The 15,008-nt window shown below is 34.6% G+C and overlaps 1 protein-coding gene across 1 annotated transcript in view; it reads left to right on the plus strand.

The window, feature by feature from the left end:
- The window catches only part of LOC113058024 (probable E3 ubiquitin-protein ligase MID2), a 61,313-nt gene extending 47,260 nt beyond the window's left edge, over window positions 1-14,053 (plus strand). Inside the window, exons 5-8 of the mRNA XM_026225690.1 lie at window positions 7,538-7,645; window positions 11,265-11,413; window positions 13,569-13,696; window positions 13,854-14,053. Coding sequence (XP_026081475.1) covers window positions 7,538-7,645; window positions 11,265-11,413; window positions 13,569-13,696; window positions 13,854-14,053 — 585 coding nt within the window. The remainder of the gene's footprint in view (window positions 1-7,537; window positions 7,646-11,264; window positions 11,414-13,568; window positions 13,697-13,853) is intronic.
- Window positions 14,054-15,008: the final 955 nt, after the last annotated feature.

Raw genomic sequence — 15,008 nt, forward strand, 5'->3', positions numbered from 1 at the left:
AACAGCTTTCTGCAGTAAATCCCCAGCTACGTGTATTATATTGAGTTGAACGCCCTCAAGGTGATTTAAAATGGTTAAACCAATCCAAAATAAATAAATAAATTTTTAACTGCATTCCATTCCATTTTCTCCTTCATTATTCAAATCTAGATCAATTATTCAAATCGGAAATGTGTAAGAATGTTCACTGAACAGCTTGTCAGTTACCGAACGCCTCTTTACGGCCAGGCCCTCTATGTCATGTTTATTTGAAAGCCACAGTAAATTATTGAAGACCAGATGCATGAGGTGTGATAATGATAAGTAAGCCAGATTTCAGGTACACTGCAAATTAATTGTCTTCGAGATTAAATGCTGAAGGTTTGACCCAAAAACTTTGGTCCTCCACTTTAAGCACAAAACTGTCAAGAACGAAAAATGTGCATCAGGTTTTATCCTCAAGCAGCCAGTTAGATGACAGTATTTTGATTTTCATACTTGTAATCATGATAAAGTGCATTTATGTGCTTGAAGTAAGGTTGGAGGGTCAGTAGAAGTTCAGACCTGTCATCCCTGTTAAAAGAGTGAATCAAAAAAACAAACAAAATAATAGAATGGTTTAAGTAAATAAAACAAAAATACAGATTTCACATTTCTGATTTGGAGATTAGAACAAAAATTAGGAATTTAACCAAACATTAAAAATGTTATTTATTAACCGTTGTTTCAGTCCAGTGTAATGCCATTTTATTGTGTTTGTATTTTATTTGTTCTGTTCTGTTTTGTTTTGTTTTGTTTTTTCGCCATTGACTTATATTAAATGAAAAAAAAAAAATAATTAAACATTATTCAAAATATCTTCTTTTGTGTTTACGGGAGAAAGAAGTCAGGCAAGTGAGGAATTGTTAATGGCTCTCTTTAAACCCTCTGTATTGTTGGTCTTCTTGGTCTTGGTCTGGTATTGTGTCCATTGTATGTTCATTTACGTGGCCCAATTTAGACTCAAAAAGGGGAATAATCAAAATTTTCTTCTGTGGTACTTACTATTATGCCTCGGATGTTATCGCTAGAACATAAATGTGCTCTAAAGACCAGTTTACAGAGGACTTTGGGGTGCTTTCAGCCTGTCAATCATTTTTCAGGCCAGCACATGTATGGGAGTAAGGCTGGATTAGTCTGGGGTTTGATGTGGTTCATTCAAGTTAAGCAGCGGTTATTAGTTGTTAGTGTGTCTTTAACACTGAGTTGTTAAAACGAGTGTAAAACTTGAACTCATACCATTAATATTCTCTTTCCTCCGTACTATATAGCTGGGTATGAGCCATTAACATGTTGGTCAACGATTGCATCATCTGGAATGCATCACTTTCTATTTTAAGGGTCCCATTTGCAAATATTTGATAAATGTCTAAAAGCAGATTCACACCCTCTATAGTGAAATATCTGCTTGAATATCATGCTAACATTCGACAATGAATGAATGCAATGTATTGCAGATGCAAACTCTTCACAAATGGAATCTTCCAGATGAAAATACACATCAAAAAGATCCTTAGGCATTCGTGTAGCTTCAGAAGAACATCTGCAGCGATGTTTACAGGGGTCTTTGTAAGCGTTATGTGAAAAATAGTGTCCATAGCAAAGTTTTCACTAGATTCAATTAGACAAAAGTGTCACTACTAACAGTGGAGGAAATGTCCTGAGAGAACCCATGTATAAATAACTCACAAGTGCATGAACTTTGCACTTTCAGTTGGGAATTTCCATTTTTACCTTTGGTGATATGAGGCCTGGAGTCCATCACTCCCTTCTTTGACATTCCAGGTTCGCTCTCTGGGCCACTGTGGGTTATTAGCCCTGCGTGCAAAGGGCTGCTTTGTTGTGTTGCTGTTCCACCGAGTGGACATGTGTGCAGCAATGTGGTGAGGGCTGCCATGCTGTGATGCATATGCCTCTCCCTCATCCATTTTTAACAGGGCCACTTGGACTCTTCAGCAATGAGGCAGGCCCCATAGGAGCGTCTTGTACAGCCGTGCTCTTAGAGCACTCAGACCTGCCCCATCTGTCAGCATACAGGCAAGATACACAGTAATCAGAGCTGCCACAAAAAACAGACTTCTGTTCAGTGGCATCTGTTCAACAGCACTTAGATTGTTTATGTACCCAAAGCGAACCACTGGAGCTCATTAACAACCTTTTTATAGCTTCCAGTGTCTTTCCCGCCCTGTGGATTAGCAGATTAAAGATGTGGCAATATGAAGAGCTAAAGGTCAGGAACTGATGAGCCTTGTCAATAATGAGTCTCTCGCAGTCATTACATGCAGCGCACACTAGCATATGGGCTTAATCTGAAAAATAAATTGCTAATTTTTTGAGTCTGTTTCTATTAAATGTGCAATATATAAATAGATTATTATTATTATTTTTTTTTCAGAACTAGTTCTGGTAGAATTATACATGATAAAAACAGTCATCTTAGTATTTAGTCTTCTAACTATCACAATTCACTTTCATTGGTTCACTCAACACTGCATAGCACATTGCGTGGGGTGGAGTTTAGGCATTTGAGGCAAGCACGCCCTGTTAGTGATCCTTCCTGGGACTTGTCTATCATTATTTTTTTTCAAACTTACAATTTATATTATATAATATAATTCTTTAATATATTTTAAAATATATACTATAATAATACTAAGTTTATACAGTATTATATACTTGAATACAATATAATGCTATATATATATATATATATATATATATATATATATATATATATATATTAGGGCCAGGACTTGATTAAAAAAAATTAATCTAATTAATTAAAGGCTTTGTAATTAATTAATCGCATTTTAATCGCATATAAATATTTGACCTGGGAACAGTGAGAAGTAATTTTTTTTTCACATGGATTTATAGTATACCATTGAATAATGACTGAATACATAAGCTTAAGCAACAAAATATTGTTTATTTTTGTTCAACCAAGTCTAGCAGACCAGTGCAATTTTTGCCATGAAGTGTAGCAATAGCATATATGGTATATATATAGTGTAGCAAGTAAAACACAATACTGTCAATTACATTCAGAACATTGGAAACACTGACTATTAGAAAACATCTCTCTGTTGCTTCAGAGGCCATAACATACTAAGTCCAACTCTCAATAACCTTGGCCAAAACAATAAAGAGTTCAACATAAACTGTTGCACCAACAAAATAATACATAGTTCAACATAAAGTGTAAAGTCCACGCTAGCTGCTATATGTTTTGCATTGAGGTGATCCTTGAGGCTCGATGTGCTGCAGTGATATCCGAACGCTAGATGGTGCTTCTGTATAATCGGTCCGCCGAAACTTATCCAGTGAGAAACGTTCCGCGGTGCAAAAATAAGTTATTAAAAATGCGGGAATTTTTTTTTCTGTAATTAATTAATCGTAGTTAACGCGTTATTTTTTGTGTAATTAATTAATCTCAATTAACGCGTTAAAGTCCCGACCCTAATATATATATATAAAATTTAGATTTAATGCTATTCAACATTACAGTATAACTGAGAGCTATCAATTTTTACATTTAGTACACTTTAAAAGTTAACAATTTAACTTCAAAAATCTTCACTTAAACCCATTACAATAAATGTAATATTTAATGTGACTATAGTTGAATATAGTATAATTGAATATCATTATTGATTTCCTCTTTTTTTCTTTGATTACCAGACATCACCGGAGTTGGGTTATTAAGTTATTTTGGTGGTTTTAAGAGCTGCTGCTGCTGCTGAAGATGATGCGGATCTGACACGCATAGTATTTTCTCACAAATCTTTAACTTTTCTGACCTTAACTTAAAGTCTGTACTAATGAGCTGACGAATTAAATCAGATATTAGTTGACGGAGTTTGAGGACAGCTTTAATCGACTTTTTGGAAATGTCATGACTTAACTGATGATAAATAACTACGACATTTCATAGTTGTAGTTTCATTTGCACTTTAATATGAAATTATACTGCACGCGCAACTGCATTTGTGCTTGCAATTTAAGAGCCCGCGCTATGAGAAGAGTATAACGGCTGACAAGACAGGAAAATTAATTTTTACTGACACATGGCCTGACATCATCTCATCTGACCGCAGTTCACTGTGGTTCTTCTACTGAAGGTCCCTCCTCACCTGTAACTTTTCTGACTTGCACCTGGTGCTGAGGTGAAGTTGGAGTGCATGTCTGAAAAGTATCCCATTTGATGTGGTCGTAAAGACGGTCTGCATCTATTTTTGTAAATGCAATTCTGGGGGTGGTCAAACCTAGCTCTGCCCCTGCGGCAGTTGCATTAAATAAATATATATATATATACATATACAACATTTTATATAAAATTTTCAAAATTTTACTGGACAGTGGCCCTCCAGAAGCCAGATTGTTTACCTCTGATCTAGAATGTTCAATATCCATCTAAGGAGATAAATTTAAATTAATGCATTTAGCAGCGACTTACATTGCATTCAAGCTAACAATATTCTCCTAACATGTGTTCCCTGGGATTCAAACCCCAAACCTTGCGCTTGCTAATGAAATGCTGTACCACTTGAGCTACAGGAACATTATTGTAATATTTGTATACTGAAATTGTAACTGGTCTTCTTTCTTATATCTATTTTTCCTTTAGTATAGTATATTACTATCCGTTTTATCATATTAAGCTTTCTTTGTCCATATTTATGACTTTTTGAACCATCATAATACTTCAATACTATTTCTTTCTTTTTCTTATTTCAATCACTGGTTATTCCTTCGGGAAATGCAAGTCTAGTTTATTATATGCCCTGCGTCGCAAAGGCACTAAGTTTCATTGAAAATTGTCCCTATGGAGCAAGCTAGAAACTGCATAAACATTTCATTACTTTTATTTATTGTAAATGTAGTTTTGAATACCCTGACTTGCTCCTTTGAAACTATTTTGCAAACTTAGATTTTGGCACCTAAAAACTACAACATTTCAGTTACCAGCTTTAACTATAAAAAGTTTTTTATATAAAATCCATGTTTAACTCTTTTAAAGATTCAGCTGAGTGTTTGTAAGGGAGTGCAGACTAAATCACCTGTTCATGTTTTAAGTGTCCAATAAACATTAATCCAATCCAAACGGCCTATTGTGTGGACAAAACGTCTGTGCACAGCACCACATTTTAAAGGTGTCAGCATGAATCTGCCAAAGTGCCAAGTGAGTCAGCCTTCAGGGTCATTGCTGACTTAGGTTAGACCGGTAGGGTGTGGGCGCTACAGTAAAATGGGGTCACACATCACATTCATACCAACCCCAGAAGAGTTCTTTATAGTCCCTAGGAAAGCTATGGGAATGTATTTAATCCCTGGAAGGATGATGTGTTAAGAGGTGTAATTAGGAACAGATTAACAGCAGGGGTCATCCATCATTGCACTCGTCCACTGAGCCAAAGTGCTCTGAGATGGTGGTAGATAGTGAGAGAGAAGTTTGCTTTCCTTCAGACTTACCATTTATCAGTCCCTCCAGAAAAACGCGATTATGCGATCGCCTGATTCAATGCATAATCAGCCAAAAGCCGCATATTTATGCGGGGGTCACATTTTTTCAAATACGCCGCACTTTCGCCGCATAAATTGCCGATTTCAGGAAGCAAAATATGCGGGGGTAGCATGATTTCATACTCCCTGTATTTTAGTTGCAAAAAAGTCACATATTGCTTAGCAGAAAGTTGAAAAATGTTGCATTTACTTCACACAAGTAAATCGCCATTATTTCTCAATGTGAATCTTATGAAGTGACGTAATTACGTGATGTGAACATCATCTGTGAAGCCCGCGGTGAAACCAGGGTGAAGCACGCAAATCATTCTCATCTGCCAACAAAAATAAGCGCAAAAGACCGCGCGAAGCAGTTACCCGGTGTGTTACATGCCATGGGGGGCAAATTATTTTGAGAGAGGGATGAGGATGAGGATGGCGAATGATAGGCCAGTATTAGAGGCTACGAAGTTAGTTTTCATTTTACAGTGGACTGTTGTAGTTTCATTCAGAAGTTGATGCACCTCTACAGTTGTAAGATTGCACTTTTTTGTCACAGAATAGTACCAAAACCTTACAGTTGTAAGTATATTAGTAGTATGTAAAATATTTTACGTTGCAGTAAGATGTTGCACTTTGCAATTCCTGTAAAACAGCATTTTTTTAAAATATTTCATTTATTCATTTTTACAGAAGTTGTTGGATATTCCTTTTGTAAAGCTAGAGAAGTTGTTTGACTCAATGTTTTGTAAGTTTGAGCCATGTGTTAATTAAGGTCTGAATTGAAATAAAACCGAATGAGAACTTAAATATTATGTGATTTAGTATGCTTGCTTATCATAGTAAGTCATAAGTAATGACTCTTTACGGTAAGGTAGTAGCCTAGTGAGAACAGGGTGTTGGGGGGATCACCTTTTTTTCTCTTTTTCATCAAACCGCAGTTTTTGTAAATTCCCGCAATTTCATTGCATAAAATTGCAATAATATGCCGCATATTCCATCGCATATTTTAAGAAAACCTGCCGCAAAATCAAGGATTTTTTCCCGCAACGATCACAACAAAAATCCGCGTTTTTCTAGAGGGACTGATTTATGTCTGCTGGCTCAATTTATTCTACTCTCTATGGTAGAAGTGGTAGGAGTGGTAGGATTGTGCTGAGCATTATGGGATTTACAGCAAATCATCAAAAAGATAATACATTTTCAACTTTGTGTAAAATGCCTGGTATAACAAGTTTGCATTATTCAGATTATAATGATGCCTAAACCATAGAAATTGTTGTAGTTTTAACTGTAAAAGACTGTGAAAATGCTACTTTAAAAACAGTTGATTGGTTAACAGTACGTTCTTTTATTCTTTATGGAATGAAAAATGGAAATAGATCTAAAATCACAGCTGTCCGTCTCAATTTTACAGTAAAATACTTCTCTGTAATTATCATACATTTATTGACTTTGCATTGAAAGCAATTATAGACCATGCTAAAGCCATATGGATTCACTGTTTATTTTATAGGCATTCACAAAAAAGGTTTAATCCTTAGGGTTTGTCTGATATTGAGCAGGTTTCTTCTGTGTGAGTGGATACCGCTTGACAACAAAAGTTGCTTAGCCTGAAATTCAATTAAATATTGGGTTTGTGCTGTCCTTGGCTTCTGTGCTTTCTTAATGAGATTTAACCCTATTAAAGCAAGATGTACATTAATTGTCTATTTAAATTCATGAGTGTTAATGTGTGTGTGTGATTGATTAACAGCTTAAGTGGATCAATGAGTGTGGTACAGGAATACAGAGGGTGATCTAAGGAACAAATGGACTTACAGTCTGAAATGTCTCTCCTTTCTGTAATGATATGGTCCACATCACTCCAGACAGGACACAATGTTGATATTCTCATGGATTTTGCATGAACTGAAGCAGAGAGGCTGGACTAACTTAGTTATCCCAGCAGACTGCTTAAGTGCCATTGTATTTTTTTATTTTTTTTTTATATGAAACTCTTTGCTCTTATCTGCAGGTGAACACAGCCATGCATGAAGCCAAGCTGGTAGAGGAGTGTGATGAATTGGTGGAGATAATTCGCCAGAGGAAACAGGTCATTGCTGTCAAGATCAAAGAGTCCAAGGTACAGTTTCTCTCTATTTTCACCACCGAGACAGATTAGGCGGCCCGAATTGTAATTTTAAATCAGACTTGTATCAAGCACTTGATACACATTTAGGAAAGTTTTCGATTTGCTTTTCAATTTATAAACTATTTTAAGTTCAGAGTATAATATCGAGGTGGAAGTTAAAACTTTTTAGATTCTTTCATTGTCAACCAAAAAGGATTTAATTTAATAATTTACTTACATTTACTTACCCCCAAGTCATCCAAGAGGGGGTGTGTGTGTGTGTGTGTGTGTGTGTGTGTGTGTGTGTGTGTGTGTGTGTGTGTGTGTGTGTGTGTCTGTCCGTCGGTCCATACAGTTACTTTATGTTCTACAGAAGAACAAAAGCTATAAAGGTTTGGAACAACATGGGAGTCAGTAAATACTGTATTGATTACAAACTTTTCATTTTTGGAGAACTGTTCCTTTAAGAGAAACAGATGGGAGAGAAATAGATTTTTAGAGCTCAGTCCTTCACTTATTTAGAGAAAGCTTTTTGAAGTTGATTCTTGACAATATGTCACATGACACACAAATACGGAGTTGGCATTTCTAACACATCTTTCAGATCATGTCGCTACCCCAGTTATGGCAACAGAGAGACTGTCGGGGTCTGTTGGACCCTAGGCTGAGCAGAGAGATTGGTGATGTGTCGCCTGATAACAGGATGGAGCAAAAGCTGGGCAATCAAAGCATATTTTCCCTTTGTGAGATAAAAATTCCCCTATTTAATCTGTTCTGAGCTAACTTTAAGGTTAAGCTGGTGCAGATGAGTAATAATGTGGCTGTGAGGATGTCAAATGTGGCTTTAGAGATTTCGTCAGGTCAAAGGGTTTGTAAGTGAGGGTGCAGTGAAGTGTACATATATCACTTGAACAAGATTGTTGAAAGCATAACAGGAAGCTTGGCTGGTTGAACTGAACTTTGGCCATGTAGCTTCGCCAAACACGGTACCAACTTGGTTATCTGAAGGAGACGTGGAAACAGGCAAGCCCTAGGCATGAAGAGGGCACGCAGCATCTTGCTCTGTCACACAGAAATAAAATTATTTTGCAAACCCATTACCTATAAGTAGCGGACCCCAATTTGAGAACCCCTACACTAGAGGATGCAGCGCAAGTTTCCTAGAGAGGAAACTGATCAGATCGTGTAATAGTGAATTTATTGTGGATAAGGGGTGTTTTTGTTCTGTACTGTACTGCCAATAATGATAAAATATACCTATATTTAATATTTAATTAAATTAAATTATTTACATATATCTAATAAACTTTTTATTACAGTACCATTCAGAAGTACTTTTTCAGTATATTTCTTAAGCAGCAAATCAGCATATTATAAGGATTTCTGAAGGATAAAGAAGTGACACAGCTTTGCCATCACAGAAATAGAAAACACGTCATTTAAATAATGCAGTTTTTACTGTGTTCTTATTCAAATAAGTGTAGCCTAATTGAGCATAAGAGGTTTCTATCAAAAACAAAAAAAAATCATATTGATGCCAAAATTTTGAATGGCAGCATATGTATTTAAATTGTTATTTATTTTTAATGAGTAATAAATGTAACAACTTTGAATGTGACTTCAAATGTAAGCAGTTTACAGCAGTCAAGTAATGCAGCGACTTTTGCTTTGAACATGGACGATGCAGTCAGATTGTAGGATCCGAGCTGTCAGTTGTACAAAGAAAGATCATACATTGTTCCATGTTTTATATTTTGACACTCCTCAAACATTACCAGAACTGAAGAGTCAGATTTTCTGCTCCAGTTCATCTGTCGGAGCATTTTGTGTTTGAGAGTGAGTGTTCAGCGCACAGGCTCTTTAACTTTGACAGCCTGAACTCACACTTTTATCAAGTGGGGATTTGAGCCCCGAGACAAGCCTGTGGTTCTCTGTTGTTGGGTGATGTGATGTGAAAGACTGAGACAAATGCAGTAATGTCCATCAGAAGTGTCTACATAAGGCCTTCAGTGATGTACTCTAACACAGCAGCCCCGAGTCAACATGCACAGCCTGCAACGTGAGATTATGTCTGGCCTTTTGCAAACATCAGTAATGCAGCTCCAGCACAAAGTGCCTGTATCTCTAGCATTAAGGAAGCTTTTGGGATCATAAACCCAGGCGCAAAGTGTCTGCAAGATTTGATCTGAGGCTTTGGCTGTTCAGGCTGATCTGGAATGATTTTCTGTTTATTTTTCTGAGGCGGTCTAATTTCTTTAATGCCATCCTGAAATTCTGAAACCTTTAAGCAGTAAACCGTCTGATCAAAGCAAATCATTTGAAGCTGTCTTTAAGAAATGGTGTCAGATTTAAATTTGATCTAATGCAATCCTCTACAAAACCAAGCAACATTTTTGTCTCCTTTCTTGTTTTATCTGAATGCTTCCAATCATTCCTTCCAGTCAGATGTCCCATTTCTCTATTGAACCCTACACTATGGCATACGCTAGATCCTGCTTAAATTACTTACTGGCTTATTGAAGAAGCATAGCAAATGTCTCATTCCCTCGCAAAAAAGAAAAATAATGTGTACGCACATGAAACATGGGGTTATTTGAAGGAAAGCTCAATTCATAGAAAATCTGAGGTATTGTGGGTGGTATGAGCAAAATCTTATGTCATGCTATTTTATATTAAGGTAACAGTATTTAAAATTGCTATTTTTTTTTCTTCTGTAAATTCGAATATGTCTGATATTTAAGCCGGAATGTAGTAATGCTTATTGTTGTATAATCTCATTTGAATATAAATTTTTTATGTATTTAGGACACAAAGCCATTACATTATATATATATATATATATATATATATATATATATATATATATATATATATATATATATATATATTAAATACATATATATATATATATATATATATATATATATATATATATATATATATATATATATATATATATATATATATATATATATATGATTTAAAAAATTATACTTTTATTTAGCAAGGAAGTATTAAACAAATCAAAAGTGACAGCAAAGATGTTAGATTTTATTTATATTTTAAAAAAATCGGTTTAAAATAAATGTGATGCTTTTTAACTTTCTATTCATCAGAAAAATATTTTTTTTAAATACATCAGTTTTCACAAAATATTAAACTGCACGGCTGTTTTCAACATTGCTAATATAGGAAAATGTTTTCTGTGCATCAAACATTTTCTTGTTAGCATCTCTGAGACTGTGTAATTGATTTGGCTCACAACTTATTTACTGACATCAAATTTAAAAGGCAAAGTTTTAATGGCTCATGCTAATCCAGCATCTACAGTATATGAGTCTTTAAATGTGCTTTTTAACTTAACTGAAAATCTAAATCCGACACTTTGTTTCTCTGCTGTAATTACACAGAAAGCAAACAAAGCAAAGGGCTCATTTGGCTGTGATGAAGAGCCAAGGGGTGATTCATTTTTGAGAAAATGCTCCATTAGGGCGCATTGTTTTTCTTAACATCTTGAAGCATGTAAACATTTATCATATTAATAGCACAGAAAGTTTTTATAACAGTTCCATGCATACATCTCTCGTATAAAAATGTGAATATATTATAAAAGCCATGTATGTGGGTTAAGGTGATGAAGTTGAGGAAGCTGGCCCAGCAGATTGCGAACTGCAGACAGTGTCTGGAGCGCTCGAGTGCCCTCATCACACAGGCTGAGCACAGTCTGAAGGAGAACGATCACGCCCGCTTCCTCCAGACGGCCAGGAATGTGGCAGAGAGGTGAGATCACACACACACACACACACACCGTCACTGCCTCTGCCTGCACTTCTTGCCGCTGTCAGCGTGAATTCAACTTTAAACGACTCTCCACACCGCCACAGTAGTATTGTATATTGTTATTGAAACTTCATAATGTTTCACTTGAATATACATTTAGTCAGGAATTATAGTTTGGAAAAAGTCTAACAAGTAAAATGTTTACATGTTATGTGAAATCTAGTACAAGTATATAAATAAATAAAAAGAGACTTAGTCATGTTAATGATCTCTGCTGAATAAAGCGCTTCATTCTTTTTTTCTGAGGAAATCCAAATCTCAAAGCCTGAGGTAATCCACATCACATCGTTTTTAGGTGAATTATGTCTTATTCCTCTCATCGCGAAGCAAACAGTAAAATAAAAAAAACTTAAAGAACAGTCTGGCTGCATTGTCTTCTGTTGTGTGGGTGTACTCAAGCCGCACGCTTCAGTTTGAAATATTAAAATCTGAATAGAGCGTTCAGCATGGGGGCGTGGTCACATTAGAAGATAATGAAGGGAGACGTGAAAAACCGACATCACGTTGTTTTCATATGGATTACTTTATCACAGAATATTTGTTTCCGGCAGCACTTGTTTACTTTAAAAGTAGACATATCAAGCTTTCTATATATATCTCTCTAATGTCTCTTTGTTGAGTATTCACTGAGTTACAGTTCATTTTAATGACATATTTGTAAATGAAGATCTGCGCAGACAAAGGCTGCATACAGCACACCTTGTTTGTTATCTTTATTTTATAAATGCACAAAGCTTTGTTGTTATTATGTCTGTACACAAAAAAGTAGACGCTTTCCAGATTCGATTGATGTATTGCTCTTATCTGTACGATCTAAACTGAAAGTGTAATTTAAGTTTTTTTCGGGGTTATCAGGAGAAAATGCCTCATAACGTGTACTGTATATGCGTTAATCGTCTACAAAGGGTTAATGCGCATCGCTGGCAAATATTTTTGCATTGGTGACACAATGACCAAGCTGTGACTTTTCTGGTGCTATTATAAGCCTGTATTGGCAAGCAATTAATGTAAACACAGTCCGTTTGTCTTATGTAAATGTAAACTGAATGGATCTGTGTGTTTGCTTGAAAACGTTTATATAAAAACAATGTTTTAAATAAAATAATTTTATCATTTTATATAAATATTTCATATATTTTTATTTTTAAAAAATCTACTCACTGCTTTAATTGTATTTCTTTCTTTATTATTGATTTTTTTACCTAAAAACTTCTACCTAAAATTGTGTTTTATGAATTAAATAACAATTTAATAAATAATTATATGTAAAACTATTTTATATTTTTATTTTTAAAAATTACTGACTGTTTACTTAAAAACTTCTAAATTCTAAAAACAATGTTTACTTAATTAAATAACAATTTAATAAATAATTATATATAATATTATATGTTTAAATGCTTTATATATTTGTATAAATATAATACTAAATACACAAAAAAATAAGAATTTTTTAAGTTTTACATAATTTAATTAAAAGTTGAATTTAATAATCCTTATGTATTTTAACTGAGTAATTGATTAAGGATAATTCAATTAAAATAAGTTAGGATTATTATATTTAATTCACTTTGATGGAATTGTACTTTTAATTAAATTGCATAAATCTTTAAAAAATGCTCAAATTATTTTGAGTGTAATAGAGCAATAATTGAGGACTGCGTGTTATAATTCTAAAATATAATGAATATTTAATTGTATATTAATCTGTAAATTTTTTATTAATAAATTAATTTGTAATTTAATATATTATTGTTTAAGTGTATTTATAATTACTTAAAGTATTCTGATCAGTAGCATTTTTGTTTTGAGTTTTGCTGTGGCATCAGAATTTTTATTAAGAACCGACATTTCCGTGGTTTTGGTAGAAACTACTGAAATTCTGCTCTCATGGCATCCTTACTGACTGTACATTCTTCAGTATTATTTGAAATTCATGTGCCACACACATTTCTCTGGGTTTGAGCGCTGCCAGATGCAGTTTATCTTTTCTGTCACTGTGGGGGAAATCACATACAGTCTTGTATTCTGTAAATAGACTCTTGTAAATAGAAACATTTATAAATTAATTGCCAGTACCCCTCTTTCCACCCAGAGTTGCCATGGCCACCGCCTCCTCCCAGGTCCTCATCCCAGATGTCAATCTGAACGAGGCTTTTGACAATTTTGCACTTGATTTCTCCAGAGAAAAGAAAATTCTAGAAGGACTGGATTATTTGACAGGTAAAACCAGTGAGAAAACTGAAACCATCTTTCTGCGAATGTAGTGCAAAGTTAAAGAATACATTGTGTATCTGGCAAATGGACAGAATAACATCAAACATCCCTTTTTCAGAATTGAATCAATATATCCTGTCTTGACGATTGTCTTCTTTTCCAGCACCCAACCCTCCGTCTATACGTGAAGAGCTGTGCACAGCGTCTCATGACACCATAACAGTGCACTGGACCTCTGAAGATGAATTCAGCGTCACCTCCTATGAGCTTCAGTACACCATCTACACTGGCCAGACCAACTTCATCAGTGAGTCTAAATACACAACTTACACAGCTTGCTATCTCACTCTAGGCTGTACATAGGAACGATTTGTAACTTTAAAAAAAAATAAAGCAAATAGGATGCGTGGATGTTAATGTGACTTTTTACTGTTTATTTTAATTTAATTACTTGTATTTGTATTTGCATTTGCATTTATATTTACTTGTATTATTATTTTATTCATATTTTTATAATATAATATAATACACATATAATATAATTTTTTTTAATCTCTTATGTTCACCTAGACTGCATTTATGTATTCAGAAATACAATAAAAACAGTAATATTGTGAAATATTTTAGCAGTTTGCATGTTTTATTTTTATTTTAATATATTATGTAAAGAATCTTACAAAGCCAAATTTTTAGCAACCATTACTATTATCATTGTTGAAAACAGCTGTCCTGTTTAAATTTCTCCTTTTTTACATTGTCAATTTAATGTATTCTTTTAATTTTTTTTTCATACTGACCCCAAACTTTTGAACAGTTGCATATATCATTTTATTTTCAATTTACTATTTTCATTTAGCATTTTGTTTAATAAGTTTGCATTATTTTGTAGCACCCTAACTACTGCCAAACCCCCATAAACATTTTCCAAAGGAATCATAGCATTTTTTAGCCCTTACTATAGCTTTTGTTTTGTAGGTGCACTTAAGTCTGGCTTTTATGGAGCTGTGGAGTGAAAGCGCTCTTAAGGCTTAATTGCTTAAAGGCCAGTAAAACACTCTGACATACATAACTTGTTTGGGCTGGGACAGTACAGAAACTGAATTTTTCTCTCACTCTCTCTCTCACAGACCTGCTCCTCAGTTTCCTTTCAGCCTGCTTTGTTAACAAACACGGTATATTCATTTCAACCGCTGATAGTTTAGATGCCCCGAAATATCTACAGAGCTACCGCAGGCTCCTTAGAGGATACAAACAAACCGACACAGAAATGGAGAGCAATGCTTTCTTCCCAGACCTTTTTACAGCATTGCTCTGTGAA

This window comes from Carassius auratus, chromosome 39 (genome assembly GCF_003368295.1).
Source record: "Carassius auratus strain Wakin chromosome 39, ASM336829v1, whole genome shotgun sequence".
Taxonomy (NCBI): Eukaryota; Metazoa; Chordata; class Actinopteri; order Cypriniformes; family Cyprinidae; genus Carassius; species Carassius auratus.